Here is a 24,484-nt window from a genome sequence, read left to right as displayed (position 1 = left end):
ATGCATGTGGCACTTTCACGTTTTCTGGAAATTTGTGTCTTGATATCTTGGCTGCTTTCTTCAAATTGATTGATAACAGAAAATACATTCAAAAGATATATATATATATATATATATATATATATATATATATATATATATATATATATATATATATATATATATATATATATATCTGCACTCAACTCAAAAAATTGTGAGCTATTTTATCCGAAGCTATTTTGATTTAATGACTGTGAAAAAATGATTTTAATATCTGATCTATTTGTGCGGTTCAATAATTGTACTGCATTTCAAATAGGAGGTTATGTTACTTAGTTTTAACCAGGTAGTGAATCAAGGCAGCATCAAACAATGCAAAGTTTCAGATTGCAGATCTTTATTTGGTTGAGAGGCTGAATTTCCAATGCTGTTGCTGCAATTTGTAGCTCAGTTCATAAAAATGCTCCTACAGTTTAAAATAAACCAAAGCCACCCACATATGAAGATACTGTAATCTACAAACCATTGAGATTTAAAGATTATTTATGTGTTAGAAATGAGGGCAAAAGTAAAAAATTGGTTTCTAATTGAATTTTCATTTTCTAGGAATTCCACAATGAGCATGAACCTGCTCATCTCTTTATCCAGTTGCATAAGCAACAAGATATGATCGCCTTAATTAAATAAGTGCAACCAGTAAAGCAAATTAAAGAAAAAGAATGTGATAAATTCAGAAAAGTAGTGCAGACAAACTGTGCACATACTAGCTATAAAATGCAAAAAGCTACTCAGCCTCTTGGATATTTGCGATGTCAAGTGATAATTGTTTTCTGTTTCTTTATTTTGTATCTGTTGGACTTGCTCGTTGTGTTCCATCCCACAGATGCGACTCTCTCGTATTTTGGTTATGTGCTGGAACATGTTTCCCTCCTTCTGCTCCACTGTCCTGACTGTTAACATACTGGGGATGTTTATTTAGTCTAATTTTTATTTAGGTAAGAGGTATGTGTGGAAAAAGTTGCCAAATTAATCTTCATATGTTGAAACAGAACAGTAAGAAAATGGTCAGTACTATGCAGTGTCTTGCAGAAGAATTCTTACTCTTGTTAAATTACACTCACACGTGTTGTGTGGTTGTTGTAATTGAATATTAAAAATGCAAAGAGGAGCATAATTGTGGAATAAAAGAAAATTGGTAGAGATTTTCCAAAGTTTTTTTTCTCCAAAATTTGGCTTACATTTCAATTTCAACTCTCTTTTGTTTAGTTTTTAACTAAGAAGCAGCACTTCTAACTGCCTAAGGAAGTCACCTAATCTGTAAGCAAAGTCCATTCAGGGTGTCATTTCAACAGCTGTTCTGTGAGGGTCACAAATAATTTTACTTCATGTTGCTGTTTGTTCACTAATATTACCTGACAAAAAACAGAAATAAAGATATGGACAATTTCAAAGTCAATGTGATTTTGGGATCAGATGAGCCCAAATTTAATGTTTGGGCTTACATGCAAATCAGAACACACTATCCTCACATTGAAACATGGTGGTGGCATCATTATGCCATGGGTTCCCGTTCATCAGCAAAAAGGTTGGTCAAAGTTGACAGGAAGATTGATGGAACTAAATAAAGGGAATTTATTGCAGGTGTGTGTAGTTGAAATTTATAGTTTTCTTCCACTTAATGAATAAGCACTGTTTTTGATGCAGCACAACCGGAGACTGTGTTGGTAGAGTTACTTTCCCTTTTCTTCTGACAGTACACATATTTCAAAACTGTCTTATCACTATCATGTTCTTATCAAGAATAGGACACCAGTCTCAAGGCCTTTTTAGTCTGAAAGTTAAAACATGCAACTTATTAGCCTGCGTAATGACTTTTGTTACCTCAAATTTGTGCCCTCTACTTAGATGAGTTTGGAGCCATTGAAGGGATTACAAATTGTGATTCTATTAAGTGATTGTCTCAAAAATGAATAATCCTCACAAAGCAAAAAATAAATATTGCTTCCTATGTAAATCATTTTAATAACTAATACAGTCATTACTGTGGTTTAAATGTTTCCTGTTTCTGTGATCATTCTTTTTTCCAGATTTCATATGATGTATGATAACTCTTCAAATGTTTTGATAAATTTTGAGGCAAAAATACTTTGCTTCTGCAGTCAACTTTTGATTAATCCATTTTTATTGCATTTTACAAATGAATATGAACATTTAAATGAAGAAAGACAGATAAACAGCTTTGTAAACTAGATTTTGTTGAAACCGGGCTCTTGCTGCTGTGGAAACTCAGACATGAAGGACTGAACTACATACAGTGAACAAAGAAACTTATTTAAACACTACTAATCCCAGAATTGCCCAATTTTAGTCAATTTTAATGAATGGTTAAGAATTGATTAAAGGTATGAGCTCACCTGAAAGACAGCTGATCTGACAAACTCAAAATCAAAAGAAACATATTCAGTAGGCATAAATAAATGCTTACCGGGAAGCTGTGCCTACAGAAAACATGTCTTCAGAGCTTAGCAAAAAAATTTTATCATTTGATAATAAAAGTGCACCCTCAACTGATTTTTAAACTTGATCCAATGTCCACAAGAACTACAAAAAATATATGTAAAGTTAACTACAAAACAGAACTAACTTAAATCTTCCTGATTATATGGGTTTCTATATGAATTAGGTAGGAATTATATATGTATATTTTTCCAGTCAGAAATTTGAATACCCTCATCATTTATTAATTTGGAGCTTCTGATGGGTTATTAATAATAAATTAAATTAATAAAATTATGAAGTCTTTTTTCTTGACATTGAATTATTATACCACAACCTCTATGGGTTTATAAAACAAGAAGTTAATGCAGCAGTTTCAACTTATGGAGGATTTTATCAAATTGATACAGGATCAATTTACAACTTCTCTCACATATTTCTTTAAATGTCCCTAAGTGATATATTGCAAACATCATAACTCAGTGAGACCGTACCAAATCTCATGCAAGGACCAGCAAAAGGGTGACCTTGGGTACACAGTCACATTCAGGCAGAAAACTAAACAATTTCTTGGAAGACTTATGGCATAGACCTTTAATAAAGTTCCACTTGGAACAATTCCCAGAGATTAACATCCCTCCGATGTCTCCATCTCCAAACCAGTATTCATGTGCACTTAGAATCACAGTCAAGGTGCGACACCCACTCCGATCCAAGCTCAGCTGCTGATTTGAGGTGAAGTTCAAGGATTTGGAGGTGGTCCTTCTCCTTGAGCTTTCCAACCGCTTCCAAAGTGAGTGGGAAAATCAAGAACTTAAATGTGCTCATTGTTACACAGGGGTTTCTTTCTCTCTTTCTTCTTCTCTTTCTTTCTTTCTTTTTTTCTTTCTTTCTCTCTGTCTTTAATCTTAGTTTGACTGGATCTGATGGAAAAATCCATTTCTGCCATAATTATCCAAAATAAACATCAAGGCAGGTTTGTAGTCATTAGAACAGAATAAATTCATTCTTATGAGGACAATTCTTCTTTTTAAAATAAATAAAAAAAAGTTGTTTGTTGTATATATATATATTCAACAACAGAACAAGAAACTTTCAATTGTAACCTTAAAAGCCCAAACTTAATTTCTCAATCATAGCTACGATGACTCTTTGTGCACTTCTGACTGCAGCTATTCTTCATATGGCATTGTAGTAAGAAGGTAATTTATGTGTTTACAGAACCAATACCAAGTTTTGGTAATAGTATACAGTAGTCATAATTTATATATTCTCATTCAGATGGACTGTAGAATCCTACAGTTGATCATAACCTCCTATATGAACTTCAAGCACTTCAGTGCTTCCAATTCTTTCTGCAAAACAAACATCAATTTAAATTCAAAGAAACCAATCATACACCAGCCAAAGCAGCATTCGTTCAATTTAGAAAAAACATGGGAAATTACTGAATGTAAAAATGTGACAAACATGCAGTGCTTTGTTTCAGTCAGAATACTCTTTTTCTTTCTTTTTCTTTTTTTAAGTTAGCTCCACAAATAAAAGATGGTTCTCTCTGATGTTGAAATAACTTCTGCATCCAATATAGCCCAAAATGCACAAAAGCTCATCATGTAACCTGGAGTGCTCTTGTGCTGAAAATCAAACCATGCCACATGCAGATATTGGCAATTGTTGGTGCCAATGGTTACACAACTAGTAATTAGATTCAGAGTGTTACTTTTCACATAGACTCAGGATGGTTTGGGTTGAAATAAAATCTTTTGAAAACTTTTGTTTGTCTGATATTAAAATTGTGTTTGAATATTTGAAATGTCTAAGAGTGACCAAAAAAAAGCTATGACTGAAGAAGACTGTATGGGTGGAAAATACCTTTTACACAGTACACTACAAACGACTGCAACAATTTTATAAAACACATAGATATAATTATTTTCCCTTATTCTTAGTTTTAGTACCTAGTACCTGCTTTAAAGGCTAAATGAGTCTGAAATAGTGTGAAACTGTTCTGTACCAAGTTGCAAAGAACTTTGAGGGCAAATTTACTGAGAAAGAGCAGTGGGTCAAAAAGGGAGCCAGTAGTGGAATTTTAATAACTTCAAGACACCCCCTGCTGTTCCATAATAAATTCATGCCTGAAGGCAGAAGCCCTAGTTAAAATAAGATGTATTACATTATGGAGGGAGCTGTCACTTCCTCTAAAGACACAAATGTCAAAGGAATGAGGGACGGGTGCATTAAAAAAAACTCCCCCAAGGCTAAAAAAGTGAAGGAAAAGATTCTCCAGAACTGTAAATACACAGATATAAAATCTTCCAAAACATGTTGTTAATTACCTGGTTGTTCATTGATGAACAAATAAATGAATCATGTTAATATAAGAGCATTACAGCTAAGGCTAAAATGTAAGTCATCAGCTTGACCTGTATCTCCATGTGTTACTTTGTTAGTCCGTCCCAAAAACCCTAAAAAATCTTCGAGAGACATCAATACTTTTGCAAGATGCTGTATTTTTAGGCTAGATTGGCACATGAGTTGCTTAGGTATTAGTGACTAATATGTTTTTTTTGACAAGCCTAGAAGAAGGAGTTTGTAGTGATACAGCAGAGTGATAATTTTACCTCTTTGTCCTGAAAGTAGTAGGTACTGCTGCATTGCAGACTTGGAATCTGCCTGCAGGATCTAATAAAGTAGCTCTAAAACCTGATAACGTAAAAGCAGATATCACCACATACATCAAGGAGTTTCTCAAAATGACTGGTGACAGACAGAGTTGTGCTATAGGGTATAAAGTGATATATAGCCTTTGCGTAAACCTTTGCATCCTATTTCTGGGACATCTGAGCTTTATTTTGGATCTACTTTCTCCTAATAAAAAAAAAGCACATGGTTGTGGCAATATTAACCCCTACACTCTTCTAAAGGTCTACTAATGGAGAAATGAAGGATCAGTTGAGTTGTGATTCACCATGAATTCTTGATTATGGAGTGGTTGAGGATACTTATTCTGCTTATAAATTGATTTGTGTTGGAAAGAAGTGGTGGATGGGGGAATGATTCTTCCGGTTTCAGCTGAACATTGAGTCTTTCGTAGGACCTGTTTGTTATAGGGTTGGTCCTGGAATACGTTTTTAAAAGTGTTCTAATTTAGTTAGCAACCAAATCATGTAAAACAGCAAACAAGCACAAACTGTGTGCAAATTTCCATACTTCATAAATATGTTATCAGTCCATCATAGTCCAGACGTTCATTACCAAGAACTACTTCTAAATTCAGTCCCCACAAGATTCAGTCATGTTCAAAGAGGACCCAACAATCCCAACAAAATCTGTTTCTAATTCATTCATCACATTTTTCATGTATAAGCTCATTAAACATTTGCATACTTCCTTAATTACTGTTGTAAGATTATCTCATGTTTTTTTGTTTACTTCAACTGTAATTTAAATTGGCCAACTTAATAAATAATTAATTAATGATTAATCCCATTCAGATGTTTCTCTATTTTAGTTCTCAGACATCAGTAATGCTTCATTTTGATAGAATGAACAACAATATTGGTGTTCCTCTCAATAAGATTATGATTCCCAGACCAAAGACAACAACAGTAGTTTTATTTTAGTTCCACTTTTTAAAAAGCTGGTTAAGGAGCAGAGTTAGAGATGGCGTAATAGATTAAACTGCTCTACCATTCCTCTGATCATCCGTGTTGTTCCCTGGAAACACACAGCAGGCTTCACTCTTTGCCTGCAGCAGTACCAAGTTACATAAGAAATCTCAAAATGATCAATAGTGGGGAATGGGAAATACTGCCTCTCTTTTCCACACAAAGAAGCTAAAGATTGGGCTCAAAGTTTCACAATTTACAGAGCACTCGCACCTAAGTGACCGCCTTGTTTTGAGACCAGGGAGGGCTCTCATTGTTCACATTTGTCATGGTAGTTGAGTTCAAAATTCTCTGAACAGTTAATGCCACTCATGAACACCTATATATGCAGCTCCAGTTCCAACTTGTTCTACATGCATTTTTCTTTCCTTCTGATGAGCCAGTTTTGGGTTGTGCTTAAGATCACTCTAATTTTACGTTTTCATCTGCTGTCAGGGTGAATAACAAAAGGCACTGCTCATGTTATTTTTATTTAAGCTTCAAAGACTTTTGGGTGAGTCGGTGGATATTTTCATATGTCAAAGAAAAATGTTTTTTCTTTGATGTGAATTTTAATGTAAACGTTACAAAAGTGGCCAGATTTGTATTATATCATGTTAGTAAACTTCAGAACTATTCCACATCCCTACAAGCACACTACTTGCACTATTAATATGCTTTTGTTGCTCTTTTAGGGGTTGAAAAGACAGACTAACATTTGCAGCAAGGTCTCTGAGTTCATGCCTCCAGGCCTTTATCACTGCGAAATAAAGGGAATAAAATGAGAATGTAGTATTAGAAAAGCTATGAGAAAATAGAATTGCATGTGTGGCACCAGCATATCAGATTTGTTTTTGGTTGTAAAAGCTTCATGAAGATTTGAAGCAAATGAGAAAGCCACTGACTCTGGCGTTTTTTTTGAAGACCTGATTCTTGAGAAGTGGATGAAGAAATAATGATGAGATGACATTTCTTACCATGAAAATAGACCTGCCATTGAGTCCTGGTTAAAACATACAAAATAGTTATTTCACTAACATTCTTGGAGGGTGTAATTAACAGAACAGAAATGTGATCCTTGCCACAAATACAAAGGTTTTCTGATTGCTTTGGATTTGCAGTCACTTACACCCCATTGACATGGAATAAAGTATTATTATACAAACAAGACATGATTTCTGCTTTCAGAAAAAGATCATTCAGAAAAAATGTTTAAACTATGAGTGTAAGTAGGTTAGGAATAAAATAATGTTCTATTCAGGACAGAATGCTCTCTTTAAAGTCATAACCTAATTTTGTCTTCTCTCCTGTTCCGTTCTGTTCTTCTCATTTTGCCAATGTTCCTCTGGATTTCATAAAATCACCGTACTTTCCTTTCTTCCTCTCATAACTTTTACCACCTCTCTTTTGTTTTTTGTGTCAATACTGTGTTACTGTATAACATCAGATTTAATTTGGAGACATTAAATGAGACAAATTCTGGTATTTCAAAGGATAAAAATGAACTAATGAATGGGTCCGAAAGTAAATGAAGAAGTAAATTAAAAATAACAAATTCAGGCTGAATAAGCAAACATTTCCAAATCAAATTAGCCTAAAACCTTTGAAACCAAAATTTACATTGGGTAGAGTATATATGTTAAAATTAGTGCTTTTCGAAGGTGAATGGTGTCTGATGAGTTCAACTGCTGCTCCTTTTTCCTGTAGTTCCCCCAGGTTTTTGAGTTATGACTGGAAGTTTGGCCTCAAACAGAAAGAAATAAAATTGCTTAAGTAATGGAATTTTACAAACCTTTTTAAACCTGTCTTCAGGAGGCTTCAGATCCTGACTCAAATGTTTGGTCAAACCTAACCCTGCCTTGTGTTACTGTTTCACATCCAGCAATTCCCCCTGGCACAGTACTTAAAGGCTTCATTCACTCTGTCAATTTTTTTGTGCTTACAGAGCCTTTCACTGCACTTCATTGCTGTAAGGTTTGTGTTTGGTTGATTTGTTTCAGATTTAATCACTTCTCTTTGCATGCATGCCACCTGTTTCAGGTCCTTAACAAAAACACCAAATCATGATAATGCCATAACCTTTCTAACACAGAAAGCAATTTAACTTATATAGCAATTATAGTCACTGCTTCTAAATAATATAGCATATTGTCAGGTTATATTAATGTTAGATATAAAATTTATTTCAATACACGGACTCTGTCAAAAATTAAATTTCAAATTTCAAGTATTTTCAAGTGCTCATGGTCCAAAATATATGCCTTCTACTGTTTTGGAAGTCTAACAAGATGAGATTAGCTCAATAAAGAATTATGAGGTGTGTTCTTTTGGTTTCTACACTGTAACTAGATTTTCTTTTCATAACTTGAACTAATAATTTTTCTTTTTTGCAAGTGACTGAAAAGTTTACCACAAGGTAAAGGTGAGGAAGGGAAACACTATGGTACCCTCTCCTTCAAACAACTGCAATAAATCTTTCAACTTTTACAAAGAACTTTAGCAGTTCAGACGGACCAAAGCCTCAAAGAGTTCTTGCTTCAACAGTGTTTGAACAGAACTTCATTTTTCCCTACCCAACCAAACTGCAGAGCTATATCAACCCTGCTACTACTTGAACACTACTAAAGTAGTCAACGTAAGGCTTTATTTTTCTCAGTTTTTTTGTTTTATAAAAGCACAAGAAAACGCCAAACGGGAGAATGTGAATCAGGGGCCAACTTAAGATCACTCCCAAAATCCACCACAACTCATTAGTATTGATTTGGTAATACTACTTGTTTCAAAATATGCATCCATTATGCTCCTAATTTGTGTCTTTAAGGTTTAGCAAAAATTTGTTTTGCTTTTTATGTAGTAATAAAGCTTTTGTCTGGCAATCAACTGCCTCACTATTTCCAAAAGTGAGTATAACAATTGTCCAGGTTCAATACTGGCATGAAGTGTGCCATTAGCGTACATCAAACTCCACACACAAACTGAAGATCACACAAAACAGAGCCAAGGCCCAGCTAACCACCATCAGTACCAAAGCCAGGGCCACTTTTATCTCACCTCAACAACTCTAAAGTGAAAACGTTTCCTTTTTTATCTGCCCATCTCTAACTGTGACAGAAGAAATAAAAATAAGCATTAAAGGAAAAGTTATGATTTTAAAATGAGAAACATTTACAGTTCAATCAACTCACAGTTCACAGCTTCCCAATTTCTAGCAAATGAGATACAAAAACATCTAAATTTATTTAATTTAAAACTTTTTTTTAACTGATTTAATTAATTTTTAGTTTTTATAGATGTCACATGAGTTCTCTTTCATTTAACCAACAAACACCAATTTAACAGTTTTAGTTAATGTCAAACAAAGCCTGTTGCTGTGGAGACAGCCATCCGGCTGAGTAGATAGGACAAAGGTTATTCAACTTATTCAACTTCACAAGTTGAATAAGTTCAACTTATGAAGCGGCGCCGAGAAGTTCAAGGAGAATGCACTCATAAATGAGATCTATCAGCATTTCTTTTTCATATATATGTATTTACATTCCTAATGCAGCAAGTTCATATATGTTGAGATAACAAAGTGCTCCTCGTTGGCTGTTGAGATGACTGGTAAACATATGAGTATGCAGCACACACGGTTTGTTCCAGACAAGGAAAAATTCAGCATAAAAGGGAGGAGAAACTCTAAAACAACCCAATATGATGACCCACAGTCTCTAGAAATCATACTTAAAAAAATAATTATTTTTGCCTGTCCTTCAGAAACAGACTTCAGACGCAATGAGGAATCTAAGTGGGTAAAGAGAATAGTCAGAATGACTAAATGGAGCTGATGAGTCACAGGTGTTGGATGAAGGGTGAGGAGAGGATGACTTGGCAAGCAACCTGCCCAAAAATCTAAAAATAAATGTAAGTTTTACATCAAGATGACAAACCTTGACATCTGCCCTTTTTTGAAAGTTAATTGCATCCCCTGTGAAACTTGTATTGTACTTTGATTTAACAGTACTTTCCACCACCATGTGTGTTGGAATCCACCAAAAGTTGTTATTCATGATGCTCCAGACCATAGACTAAAGAAAATCTATCATGATAACTCTGACAAGTGAACCATGCTAAAACTGCTGCTTATTATTTTTAGATAATTAAAGCCCATTTCAGTTCATAAATTATGCTGTCGCCCTTTTCACCAGCTGACCTACAGCGCTGATACCAGCATCTATTCCTGTGTTAGGCTGCTAAAACACTGATATCCCCTGAGGGATTATCTGTCATGGCAATCTGGGATTTACTGTAAAATTGTCTTCCTGGGTTTAAATTATTCAACTTTGTAAGTGAATTTGTAGGAATTACATTATATGAGTTTTTCTTAAGATCTAAACACATTTATAAAACATAAAAAATCTTAAAATATATTTCTGAATGTGATGGGTATGGTTTTGTATCTGCAGTCCTGACAAAAAAAAAACTTTATCTGTAGCTCAAGAAACAAGACATGCAATGAAAGTAAGTAAGGAAAATTTGTCTGATGAATCATATGACGTCTATCAAAAATATTCACAAAATTGCATTTATGAAAACAGAAACCTTTACACTGTTTAAACTCTAATCCCCTGAAGTCTAGCTGTGTCTTAAGAATAAAAGTGGGGTTGCAAGAAAGAAGATTTTTCTGTGTGATGTTCTGATGAAGCAAAATTGAAACTTTTCAGCTCACAATGCCACATATAAATTTTTAACTTAGTGGATCAAAAAGCATTCACCAGGAGTAAATGTAAGGTGTGCAAGAGCCTGGCAGGACTGCAGGATAAAATTGGATAGAGAAATGTTATCACAAACCGATGAATATAGCATGCTGAAAGACTTCAACAAAAGAAGTCTTAATGCTTTAAACCTAAAGGAGTGTCAGTCAGGTATGAGATTAAAGGTGATGAAACATTAAATAAATATTATTTTCCAGTGATTTGCAGGTTGTTTGTTCATTGATTGATTTCCCCAAATCCTGTGAATAATCTTCAAGATATTAATAGAGCAGTCTTGTAGCCTGGCTACCAAACAGTAATGTGAAACTGTGATCTCATCTCACATAATTTAATGTCATAATAGAATGTTGGAAGTTTATAAAGTGTGAAGGATTAGGTTTTAAATACAGAATGCCTTCCTTCATAAATTAAATACTTTTCTTTTTCAATCTTAATGAGTTATAAGATTAGAGACTTCAGCAGTTGGCACTAACACACACTGGAAAGAAGTGTGCAGGACTGTTAAAAATCAACCCTAATTTCTTTATGCTTTGGTTTCAAGGAGTTAGATCTTTTTTTTTTTTTTAGCAATCTTTGAAATTGGTCTTACTCCGATTCTTGGAGTCTTCTGGTTTCCTTTTCAATTACTGTCCCTGAAAAATGAGGAAGCAGGAAAAAAAGAAGTGTGAATTCTTAAGACGCAGAGGAAAAATAGAATTGTCAACAGGAGAAGACCCAACAAAGACATGAACTATATGTCGTCCTTCATTTCATCATCTATTGTGTATATACTGCAGTTTTGAGCATGAAGCTCTCAGCCATCTTGGTACAAAAACACAAACACACACAATCAAAAAATAGAAATAGTCTTTGTGACCATTGTCAGAAAGACAATGTTGTCTTTGTGACAGACTTCTATAAAACAGACAATAGATGTTTTATGTTTTATTCAAGCCTTGAGGGTCTGACTATTATCCCAAAAGATTAACACTCGACTGCAAACTTTCCCAGAGCCTCCTGAAGGTCAGGACGTAAAGTTACCAACAGCTGGAACCAAGCTTGTCTTTGATCAACACTAGTATGAAAAGATACTAAAGTCTATTACACTTTTACAGCATTGGCAGTCATTCTAGCACAACATAACAACCCTTCACAAAACAAAAAACAACATATTGGTAACATTAATAACTAATTATTCAAAGAGTAATCTAAGTGTTAAAATATTTTAGCAATACATTAACTGCCATTTTTACTTATGCTGCTTTAACACTGAAGTTGAGGATGCTGAAGTTGTTGATGAGGCTGAAGTACATGAGGATTTGCCACTGAAGAGCTACAGAAAAAAAAGAAACAAACCTATAAATGTTACCTGGAAGCTCAACAAGAACCGGTTTTACAGCGAAAGTCTTGTTTTGTCCGTCTTAATTTACTCAAAAACATTTGCAACGAGGTTTGAGATTTACTGATAACTGTCATTTTTCTTTAGTAAAGTGAACAACATTTTTGCTCTTTTTGTAGAAATGTTACTTGCTGAATCACACAGCTGCGACAGACTGACGACCTGTCCAGGGTGTACCCCGCCTCTCGCCCAGGACGCAGCTGGAGATAGGCACCAGCAACCCTCCCGACCCCATTTAGGGACGAAGGGTGTAAAGAAAATGGATGGATGGATGGATGAATCACACAGTTTAACACAGGAAGCAGGATAATTCTGAAGAATCAGGAGCAAAGAGCTAAAAGAGGAACATGTGGAGCGGAAAGGTTGATGATTCAAGGACTTGCCCTTTCCACTCTAGGAAATGTAATTATGAAAAAGAACAACCAAAATAGAAACATATTCTTTGTCATATTGAGTACTTGTAGAGGACCCAAATACAAATGAGAAATGCTAGAGAGGGTGAAAAAAATTCATAGTGAATGGAATTGACAGGAAACCTGAGTTAAGACAATAAGAGGATCTGCATCTGACATTACTGAGCATAATACTGGGTACTTAATTACTTGATGCTACGGTAAAGGAGCAGATGGAAAGCAGGTGTTCAACAGCAGGAAACAAAGGGACTGAGGGAGAGAAGATTGTAAGCTCTTAACCTTGTGGGAAGTGTTCAGAGAATACGTGAATCTGTCATATGGTGGAGTGGTGGTGGCGGTGAGGTAGACGCAGCAGACCCAGATGAGGTGTAGATGCAGGAGTTTAATGAAGAATAAACCAGAAACAAAGTCCAAAAACCTGGCAGCACTGACGAGCGGAAGGCTAAAGCTCACAACAGGTAGCAACAGGTATTACGAGGACTAGACGTACCAAGACGTACACAGACTGTAACCAGAAACAAGGCGTTAGCAGACGTAGGACCCGACGAAGACAGACACACACAGGTGACACTAAATACACAAGAGGGTAATCAGGGAACGAGACACACCTGGGAACTAATCAAGGGAAGACAGGACAACACGGAGACTCAGACACACAGGAAACTTCAAAATAAACACAGGAAAACACAGAACACGACAGTACCCCCCCCTTAACGGGCGGCTCCCAGACGCCCAAAAACTGAAAACACAACAAGGGTGGGTGGAGGGGAGCTGGACGGGGGGCCAGAGTCTATGGAAAAAAAACAACCTATCAAATAGGCGGAGACACGAGGGTCCAAAGTCCAAAAAACAAACAAAACAAACCCAACGAGCTGTCCGGCGGCGTTGCCCGCGCGCGGGAGGCGGGAATAACGGAGGTTGTCCGGCGTTGCCCGCGCGCCGGAGGCGGGAATAACGGAGGCTGTCCGGCGGCGTCGCGCGAGGCGGGAATAACGGAGGCTGTCCGGGCGGTTGCCCGCGCGCCGAGGCGGAATAACGGAGGCTGTCCGCGGCTTGCCCGCGCGCAGGAGGCGGGAACCACGGAGGCTGTCCGCGGCTGCCCGGTGACGGGGAGTTTTAGGGCACGGGCGGCGACGAGAGCACAAGGAGCTCTGGGGCCGCACGGCGGCGGCGACAGGAGCACAAGGAGTCTCTGGGCCGCAGCGGCGAGGAGCAAAGGAGTCTCTGGGGCCGCACGGGGCGGCGAGGAGCACAAGGAGTTTCTGGGGCCGCACGGGCGGCGGCGAGCACAAGGAGTCTCTGGGCACGGGGCGAGCACAAGGAGTCTTGGGGCCGGGCGGCGGCGACAGGAGCACAAGGAGTCTGGGGCCGCACGAGGCGGCGGCGAGGAGCACAAGGAGTCTCTGGGGCCGCGCACGGGCGGCGACGAGGAGCACAAGGAGTCTCTGGGGCGCACGGGCGGCGACAGAGCACAAGGAGTCTCTGGGGCCGCACGGGGGCGGCGACGAGGAGCACAAGGAGTCTCTGGGGCCGCACGGGGGCGGCGACGAGGAGCACAAGGAGTCTCTGGGGGAGCACGGGGGCGGCGACGAGGAGCACTAGGAGTCTCGGGGGGAGCACTAGGAGTCTCGGGGGGAGCACTAGGAGTCTCGGGGGGAGCACTAGGAGTCTCGGGGGGAGCACTAGGAGTCTCGGGGGGAGCACTAGGAGTCTCGGGGGGAGCACTAGGAGTCTCGGGGGGAGCACTAGGAGTCTCGGGGGGAGCACTAGGGGGCTCGGGGGTCACGGGAGGATCACTAGGGGGCTCTGGACTGGCACTAGGGGACTCGGGACTGGCACTAGGGGACTCGGGACTGGCACTAGGGGACTCGGGACTGGCACTAGGGGACTCGGGACTGGCACTAGGGGACTCGGGACTGGCACTAGGGGACTCGGGACTGGCACTAGGGGACTCGGGACTGGCACTAGGAACACTGACTGGGGCAGGAAAGCCTACTACCCGTGCCATCTGTCGACCTGGAGCCAGGCGGGCCGCCTGGAATCCCATCACCATGGGCACGGCGGCAGATTCGGGCTCGGGTCGCGGCTGGAGCGGGCGGCAGATACGGAGCTGGTGCGCTGCTGGAGCGGCGGCAGATACGGGCTGGGTCGCCCGGCTGGAGCGGCGGCAGATACGGGAGCTGGTGCGCCCGGCTGGGCGGCAGATGAGCTGGGTGGTGCCCGGCTGGAGCGGCGGCAGATCTGAGCCGGTGCGCCCGGCTGGAGCGCGGCAGATACGGGCTGGTGCGCCCGGCTGGAGCGGGCGGCAGATACGGCTGGGTGCGCCCGGCTGGAGCGGCGGCAGATACGGGAGTGCGCCCGGCTGGAGCGGCGGCAGATACGGGCTCCGGTGCGCCGGCTGGAGCGGCGGCAGATACGGGCTCCGGTGCGCCGGCTGGAGCGGCGGCAGATACGGGCTCCGGTGCGCCGGCTGGAGCGGCGGCAGATACGGGCTCCGGTGCGCCGGCTGGAGCGGCGGCAGATACGGGCTCCGGTGCGCCGGCTGGAGCGGCGGCAGATACGGGCTCCGGTGCGCCGGCTGGAGCGGCGGCAGATACGGGCTCCGGTGCGCCGGCAGATACGGGCTCCGGTGGCGGAAGCGTTGCTGGCGGCTCCTGCCGCGGAGGGTCTGCTGCTGGCTCTTGTGATGACGGAACGGGGGTGGTGGATCGGGAGGACAGAGTCTTGGGTCTGGGAGGCAGCGGTTCTCCAGCCATGACTGCTAGCGCTGCCTCACGCTCCCACTCTGCCTCCCTCTGCAATTCCACCAGCACCGGATGGGGAAAACGAGGAATCCAGTAGTCCAGCAACAGACCCAAACGAATGGCGAATCCAAGCCGTCGTCCCGCAGCGTACGGCTTGGCCATGGCGTCCTCGTACTCCCTTATGGTTTCCGTCAGTTCTTGCATTTCCTCTGGGTCCATGATGGTAATGACGCTCCTCACCGTTCAGCTGTGGTCGGGTCCTTCTGTCATATGGTGGAGTGGTGGTGGCGGTGAGGTAGACGCAGCAGACCCAGATGAGGTGTAGATGCAGGAGTTTAATGAAGAATAAACCAGAAACAAAGTCCAAAAACCTGGCAGCACTGACGAGCGGAAGGCTAAAGCTCACAACAGGTAGCAACAGGTATTACGAGGACTAGACGTACCAAGACGTACACAGACTGTAACCAGAAACAAGGCGTTAGCAGACGTAGGACCCGACGAAGACAGACACACACAGGTGACACTAAATACACAAGAGGGTAATCAGGGAACGAGACACACCTGGGAACTAATCAAGGGAAGACAGGACAACACGGAGACTCAGACACACAGGAAACTTCAAAATAAACACAGGAAAACACAGAACACGACAGAATCTGAAATTGCTGCACCATGAGAAATTATATCTTCTTTCATTAAAAAAATTATCATTTCTTTTTAGTTCAATAAAAGAAAATCATTCAAAATCCGTTGAAAATTTGAAAAAAATATGTGACGTGAATCTCCATTTGAATTTTACGTTTGATATATTTAAAGAGAAAAAGAAAGAAGGAGACAGAGCGAGAGAGAAAGACAGAGAGTGAGTGAAGCATATGCAGGAGCGACAACAGCTGTCTGTGCTGGGTTAAAGAGACAGCGCCACATTCACACGCACCTGTAGGAGGGAGATGCCGCCTGCGCTCTGAAGAGTTGGGATTTATTCTTTTTTTCACCCCCGAGTTCGCGACGGAGTTATAGATAGTTTTGCCAAGAGAAAATGGCAGCAGCCTCGACGGATTCGGGACAAGGTTCCTCCAAAATTACCCCCGAAGTGCTGCAGGAGATGCTCCAGTTCTACAACCTGAGCCGCCAGGAGTTCATCAACACTTACAACATCCAGCCGCTCGTCTACATTCCCGAGCTGCCGTATAGCGCCAAGACCACCTTCGTCATCATGTATGTGGTGATCTTCGTCCTGGCGCTGGCTGGAAACAGTCTGGTCATCTACATAGTTCTGAAGAAGCGGGCGATACAGACAGCCACGGACATCTTCATCTGCTCCCTGGCGGTCAGCGACCTCCTCATCACTTTCTTCTGCATACCCTTCACTTTGTTACAGAACATCTCGTCTGAGTGGTTTGGAGGTGAGCTTCCGTTTTAAATAACTTGCATTTTGCAGTGTGAAAAAAAAGAAGTAATAAAGATGGGGTTTTTTTTTTTTTTTCGCAAAATATGTGATACCTTTCAGGTGGCTGCATGTCAGCGCAGTTGAAGGAAATAGTAATAAAAATCACCTGCTCTCCTAAGCGCGTGAAAAAATAAGCAACATAATTAAGAAGAAGATATTATTTGAGCTTCTGAAGAGCTAATCAGCTTCTCCTGGTTATAAAAGCAACATCTGGTAGTCACTGTTAACTGTTCAAAAGTAAAATACTAATAATAATGACAGTTGTTCATTTTTCATTGTTCATCTTACAGCTCAAAAATTTTTGTTTGAGCTGTACAAAAATGTACAGCTCAGTCACATTTTTAACGTTACAAACGAGACTCATTGGGATGTATGTTCTAATCTATAAACTACAACTGCATATTTAATATATGTTCATTCCACACATTCCATACAGTCACTTATTTTAGGCAGCTTCTAAGAAAAATGCAATTTGACAAAAAACTGATAAGAAATCTAAAAGATTAACACAGAATGTTACGACCTACAAAAGGCGATGGCTCATTTGAGGATTGTCCAGAAGATCACTAAAAGATTTTTCCTTCAGCAGCTGGAGGATACCACAGTGCTCCGTCCAAGGATAATGACATAAAGTTGAATGGAAGGAAAATTTGTTTTAGAAAAGCTATATATGCAACACAGAGAACCACAGCCTGGTGTAGGCTGTGACTCAAAGCTCATTCAAGAATTTGGAGGATATTCACAAGGCTGCAACGGTTACATTATTTACTGAGCTACTTGTCAGCCAGAGACGTCAAAAACCTGGGCTAAGAACAAGAAAGATTACACTTAGTACTCCAAAGTTTTCAGATTAAAATATATTTAGTATTTTACTTGGGAATGAAGAGCCCTGTCTGCTTTTAGCATGTGTTAAACATTTCAGTATTAAAACAGTATTAAAACATGATTTAGTAAAAAAAAAAAAATGTATTGGTCTGGCGTAATGTTCTACTCTTAAATGCTGTGCTTTAGTTAGCTGTATGCAGAAAAAACATAATTAGCAGAACTAAAGGATTGAAAACATCAGTATAGTTACTTTATATTAAGTGTATCACTTAGCAACCCTTTTCCGTAAGGCTCTAAGTCAAGTTATGATTCAGAACACACTTCAAAGTAAATTGTTGGCCAGCATGTAAAAGCAACAAGAATGCCTTCAAGGCATAAAACCTGAAGCAGAAACCTAAGCCACAGCTGTAGCCAATACAAAGAAATGACAAATAAGCCCTAGATTCTCAGAAAATGATGAAAGAAAAAAAGAGCATATCAATTTGAGTCAGATGTTTGTGAGAATATGAGTGATGAAATGCCTCTGGCTCCAGCTGACCAGCTGGTCAAAACCATGACCCACAAACTAATGAGGCGAGGAAGTGACGAAATGTGACAAAGGGAAAATAACAAGATTACCAGACATTTATGAAGTGAACCGCAACCCTGCTTCTTTTAAATAGGGAATAATGACATTGTGAGCAAGTAGCTCCACTGATGTCAAATATTGCCTGCGTAGCACAATACTTCCTCATGCAGTTTTTGATTTTATTGGCAGTTTTGCTATATTTGAAGACATTAAGAGAAGGTATAACTCTCCATTGCTCCACATTAATTCATTACTAATAGTTTTTTTTTTTTTTTTTTGCATTATTCTCTTATTGTATTTAAAGATTGTAAACAAAATGTCATGCTTCTGCACATACAGCAGTGCCTTGCAAAAATATTCAACCTTTTCCACATTATGTCATATTATGTCCTCAAACATCAAGCTTATTTGATTGGAAATTGATATGGGACACCACCACAAAGGAGTTTATAAATTGTGAAGCGAATGGAGGTTAGTCAGACAGCATGAGTGAAGAAACATCATATCGATCGAGCAATATTAAAGGTAGGAGGAAGACAAAGATGTGGGAAAATTTAAAATACGGTTAGGATATAAAACAATATGAAAAGCTTTGAAGATCTCACAGAGGACTGTTGAAGTCATCGCCTTAAAATAAAAAAGAACCCAAGACACCTACCCAGACAAGGTCATCCACTTAAATTGACAACCTACACAAAGAAAGCCATGATCAGATAAGCAGCAGGAGAAAAAAACAACAACTCTGAAGGAGCTGCAGAGATCCACTTTTGGGGTGGGAGAATCTGTTGACAGGAAAACTATTAGTTGTGCACTCCACAAATCTGACCTTTATGGACCAGTGGCAAGAAGACAGCTGTCTTAAACAGATATGAAATCCAGTTTACTCTTTGTCAATTTATGGGACACAGCAAATATGGGAAAAAAGCAAACCCTGATGGAGGCAAAACACTTAAACCTGATGTGAAGGTTCAGTTTCCAGCAAAGCAAAGCCAAAACATCATTGCAAATTTCTGTGACGGCCTTGTCAAGCTATATCCAACAGGTGCCTGCTATTCAATTTGAATAAACTTGAGCTATGCAATAAGGACAAAGCTGCAAAACTATTAGGCTGTAGATATGCAAAGTAGACGTACATAAAGACCAGGTGATTCTGTGGGGCAGAATATAAATTGGACATAGAAAATGTGGTTTACATTTGTCTTTACAGAAATTTCCGTTTGATTAATTAAACTATTTAGACTGAAATAATCTGTTTCTGTGAGTATGGTGGTGTGATTTAACATCTTTTGTTGGATTTTTAAGGAGGGAGAAGTTTGACCAATATGTTTTAGTGAAACATATTGGGATTGAGAACTACTTCCTTTGATGGATCAAACATGATCTCTTGTTTTAGATTATCCATCCTTTGCTAGTTGGAAAATAATTGTGCGTTGCACAATGTGTTCAACAAGAGGTACCCACACATCACAGTAAGACCACAGAGAGCTGAAAGCACCTGTGTTTGTTCCCACAAAAAGTTCAGGGTGCATCAGGGTAAAGTCTGTACTCTGTTATCTGTGAAATGAGTCCACTTACTGCTGTCTAGTAGGAGACAGTTGCCACCTCAAACTGTGGGGAAAGATGACGAGGTTGCCTTTGTTTCCTGTCACAATCCTCCCATCTTCACTGTTTTTCATTAACCTTTGCTCCTTTTCTGGACCTTATCTGTTTTACCCCTTTCCTTTTGCTTGCAGGGGTTCTCGTTTGCAAGACAGTCCCTTTTGTGCAGACCACAGCCATAGTGACAGGCATCCTGACAATGACCTGCATCGCCATTGAAAGATACCAGGGCATCGTCTTCCCTCTGAAAATGAGGTGGCAGTACTCGTCTAAACGAGCGTACAAGATGCTTGGTATTATGTTTCACTTGAAAGTTCCCATATTTATGTTTTCTACCTTTTATGCTCCTCTGTTTTCTCTGCTGTAAACTATTTTCAACATATTACACACACAAGCTCCTATAATGTTTGCAGTCAGGACTTTTGTCTTTAAGAAAAAATAATAAAATCAAATGAAGATGGAAGGTTTGCTGTGAAAATAACAATTCTGTTTTGTTTGATGTAACTTTCACACAACCCTTAAAGTCAGTCCCAGAAATCATCCATCATTGGGTTATGTGAGTTAAGTATGGTGGCTTTACACTATTGAAACAGATCAAAGAAACGTTGAGTAACTTGCCTGGGAGCATGTGAATCAAGTGAGAAGGGCAGTGGCACTGATGACAAACAGGTTGTTTTTCCAATTTTATGGAAACATTTTCATCAAAGCAAGAACTGTTTTCTCAGATAACATGGGCTTTTTATCTGCATGACTCCTACAGGGCTTGTATGGATTGCTTCTGTAATAGTGGGTTCACCGATGCTATTTGTGCAGCAGCTAGAGGTAAGTGCCTTTCATAGCACCCCATTACTAAATAGCCTTCTATAGCTTCCCTCATTTCACTGGATAATCACAGCCTTTATATGGATCTGTGTCAAGCAAGCAATTTATCTTAGACTAGCACATCATCACTGAAGTCAGTAAAAGTCATTACCTTAGTTGATGTGCAGTGGTGATTCTTGGTGAGTGGTTGGTTTAACAAAACACTCTGAATGTGAAATAAATACAGCAAAGCTTAGCAAAAATTCATTCTACTTTATGTGACAAAAAAACTATTAATCCAAGTTGTCACTTCTTATGTACTTAGCCTCAGTGCTTTTCTTGTTACTCATCCCCAGGTGAAGTATGACTTTCTGTACGATCACTACCACGTGTGCTGTCAGGAGAGTTGGAGTTCGTTGACCTACAGACAGGCGTACACCACCTTCATCATGGTGGCTCTGTTCCTGCTCCCTCTGGCAGCCATGCTGTTCCTCTACACACGCATCGCTATTGAGCTGTGGATTCGCAAGCGGGTGGGCGACGCGTCAGTCCTGAATACCATGAACCACAGGGAGATTGGCAAGATCTCCAAGTGGGTACCACAGTAGGGTTTACTTCAATTAACAAGATGTTTAGTGAAATTTACAACCTGTGAATACACTTCCTTTGTCAGAAAATGACTTGGCATTGAAAACATGCTGATGTGATAAGTTAGTGAAGAGAAGAGGTAGGGAGACCACATAAATGATTTAATTCATTGACAGTAATGATCAGCATATGGATGCAATTTGTAGACAATTAATGGAAGCTTCTTTCACATGCTTGCTTATAACTCCCCCACTTTAGTTTTTTAGTTGAAATGGTAAATTGAGAATTGGACTCAGTGAATACCAATCAGTTTAAGTCCTTGGTAAGATGATGTGTTAATGGGCAATACATAATGACAGCTTTTCTCTGATCCTCACCTTGCAGACATTGCTTTTAAAAAGCTTTTAATGAGAATGTCAACAATGACAAAGTAGTAGGAAAATGTAGGCACTGAGACTGTTGATGATTTTCTTTGCTTCTCTTCAATGAATAAGAGCTGCCATCCACTTTCTATGTGGACAAAAGTCCACTGGCCTTCAAACACACAAAGATTATAGGCTGTAATAATCTGATTATTTGATTAATTTGACTTTAATATAACCAGGAGGTCCACGTGTTCTTTTTTTTACTAGGACTATGATTCTCTAAAATAGAAGCGGAGGTATTTGTGTGGCTTTTAGGAGCTGGATGTGCTTTATTGTCTACATAAGTGTTTATTCTTAAATGATAATGTGTCCTTTTACAGGAAAAAGAAAAGAGCTGTGAAAATGATGGTCACAATCGTCTTGCTATTCACCATTTGCTGGGCTCCTTTCCACACAGTCCACATGCTGTTTGAGTACAGTAAGTACAGCTTAATGTACTTCTTGCAGTGAAAAAGCATTTGCACTCCTCTTGTCTTTTGTGACACAGAAGAAATCTTTAGGCAAAGTCAACTTTAGTAAATACAAAAAGTAGTATTCAGATGATTATTAATAAAGGAAGAAGGCAGCCGAAACAACCTGGTTTTATGTGAAAAAGAAGTTAGCTCCTGAAGACTTCCATCAAGTGTTTGCAGAAACTGGCATCTTTCATTCATGGATTTCATGGAATCGGCCTACTTTCAAATAGGGGACACTAGAGCCCACAAAAGACCCCTGGAGGGAAAAAAAGGCACAGAGGGGAAGTGAAATATTCAGATAACAGAACAGCTGCCATTGTGCACCAGAAAGTCTGGTCAACATCAGTGATGTCTTTGTGTGATTTCTTTTCTGTTAAATATAGTTAGCAAACTATCGACTATAGGAGATAAAAGAGGCCTGTAGTGCTTCAGAAGTTTGGGCTTATTCTGTGACCATTTGTGTCAGTTGTTCCTCTGATGTTGGAGTAATTTTGGCTCTTACTTCTTTCTTTCTTTCTTTTTTCTGCTATTAGCCTTTAAGTTTAAGTAAACTTGGAAACCAGAGCTTTGTTCTGCTTATCTAAACTGAGGTTTTAGGTATGCTGATATACTGATTATTCATGTCAATTCCACAGAACCTTAAATTGATTAAAAAATAAATAAATAAAATAAAATAAAATAAATAAAAAAAACTACTCCTTTAACAACTACATTTAAGTTAACTTGCTTGTGTATATGCAATTGTCTAGATGATCTGGAAAAGAAGTATGACGGCGTCACCCTGAACATGATCATCGCCGTTGTTCAGGCCATTGGATTCTTCAACAGCTTCAACAATCCAATCGTGTATGCCTTCATGAATGAGAACTTCAAGAAGAGCTGTGTTTCCACCCTCTCCCACTGTCTCCGTAAACCGAACCATCAGGGTGCCGCCACAGTCGCTCCGAGACTAAGCGTGCAGTTCATCAAACCACAAAGCAGAGAAGCCTTCGTGAACGCAGATGAAGACAACAGCTCAGAGCAGCGGTCGGCAGAGAGGGGAGCTTCATGCTCATCGCACAGAGAGAGCTCCCTGGGAATTATTGGAGAGAAAATTTCAACCATCCAAACTGAGCTCCCTCCGAACAGCTCCTCTCAAGTTAAATAAAACGTTCAGGTGCTTTCGATTTGCAAATCTGCTGTTTGCGATCATCAGCTGCCACAGAATTACAGCAGCTTTGAGAACGTGACAAATGCAAAGACTCGGAGCTCCATAGCCTTTCTGCATCCTCTGCAGCGCCAGGAGCCAGAGAACGAGTGTTTAAAGCAGTCAGAATGTAGAATTAATTTTATTGTAAATAGATGAACTGTTCACTGAGCGTTTAATGATGTTTTATCATGAATGAGCCACAACTGTAGTACTTTCTGTGGTTTTCTGCTACAGCAACTGCTTAGAAATGTTCATGAAGAACACGCTGCAGTGTCATGCTTGTAGCATGAAACTGTGGCTACTCTTCTGCTTCAATCATTAATTTGCTTTCGTTGTGCATAAGCTGAAGTCACTTTATGCTAATTGTGCACTTTATTGCTAGCCTGAAAAAAAAAAAAAAACATTTGCAGAGATTTAATAATATTATGACTGGAATTTGTTACTGTTTAAGTTCTAACTGAATGTACTTTTTTAAAGTCAGATGCACATAATTTGCTACAGGATTGCACCTCAACTTGTTTAAGGTCTAACTCAGTGACAAAAGACTTTGAATTCCCATGCAAAGTTTTTTGTTTTTTAACTCTGACAGTTAGCAGAAGCAACCTGTAGATGACAGCTCCCTTGTTTTTTTTTTGTTTATTTGTTTTTGGGTGGGGGCGGAGGATTAAAAAAATGTTGTTGCTGCTTTTCTTTGAAAATGGCAATGGCTAGTCTTCAGAGCAAAAGATGTCAGTAACCAGTACAAAACATTTACGTACTTTTTTATCATTTAAATGCTTCACTCTAAAATGAGAACTGACTTTACGTAATCTTTTAGAGTCATACTTTAGCCATTCATAACTCCCTCTGATTTAAAGAAATTCCAAGAGGCATTCAAGATGCGCGAGTGATCTCATATGAGTTTCTAGTAATTTTCACTCAAATGTTAAGTGATGGTAATGTTTGAAATGGTAATTAAGAATGTATGATTTTCTCATTATATCACAGACTGATTGGTTTGTTTATTTTTGATACATTTAAAGTTGTGGTTACAGTGCATTGTAAAAGTATTCACACCCCATGACGCATTACAACATTACAATGACCAACTTCAATGTATTTTGCTGGGATTTTATGTATTAAAATATTGATTGCAATGGTTAGTATTGGAGTTAGTAATCAGATGCAAAAATG

General features: G+C 39.6%; 2 protein-coding genes across 2 annotated transcripts in view; one reads left to right on the top strand and one right to left on the bottom strand.

Moving 5' to 3' along the window:
- The window catches only part of star2 (steroidogenic acute regulatory protein 2), a 22,212-nt gene extending 5,530 nt beyond the window's left edge, over positions 1 to 16,682 (bottom strand). Inside the window, exon 1 of the mRNA XM_044102707.1 lies at positions 16,349 to 16,682. The gene's annotated coding sequence lies outside the window, so the exon portion shown is untranslated. The remainder of the gene's footprint in view (positions 1 to 16,348) is intronic.
- On the top strand, positions 16,451 to 24,454 carry qrfprb (pyroglutamylated RFamide peptide receptor b). Its single transcript, XM_044102706.1, has 6 exons — positions 16,451 to 16,817; positions 19,988 to 20,146; positions 20,614 to 20,675; positions 21,011 to 21,246; positions 21,988 to 22,085; positions 22,872 to 24,454. The coding sequence occupies exons 1-6, from the start codon at positions 16,451 to 16,453 to the stop codon at positions 23,267 to 23,269; spliced, it is 1,320 nt and encodes a 439-aa protein (XP_043958641.1). The 3' UTR covers positions 23,270 to 24,454.
- Positions 24,455 to 24,484: the final 30 nt, after the last annotated feature.

The sequence above is a fragment of the Gambusia affinis genome, linkage group LG20 (assembly GCF_019740435.1).
Source record: "Gambusia affinis linkage group LG20, SWU_Gaff_1.0, whole genome shotgun sequence".
Lineage (NCBI taxonomy): Eukaryota > Metazoa > Chordata > Actinopteri > Cyprinodontiformes > Poeciliidae > Gambusia > Gambusia affinis.
Note: the sequence above shows the minus strand (reverse complement) of the source record. Positions and strands in the feature narration are given on the sequence as shown.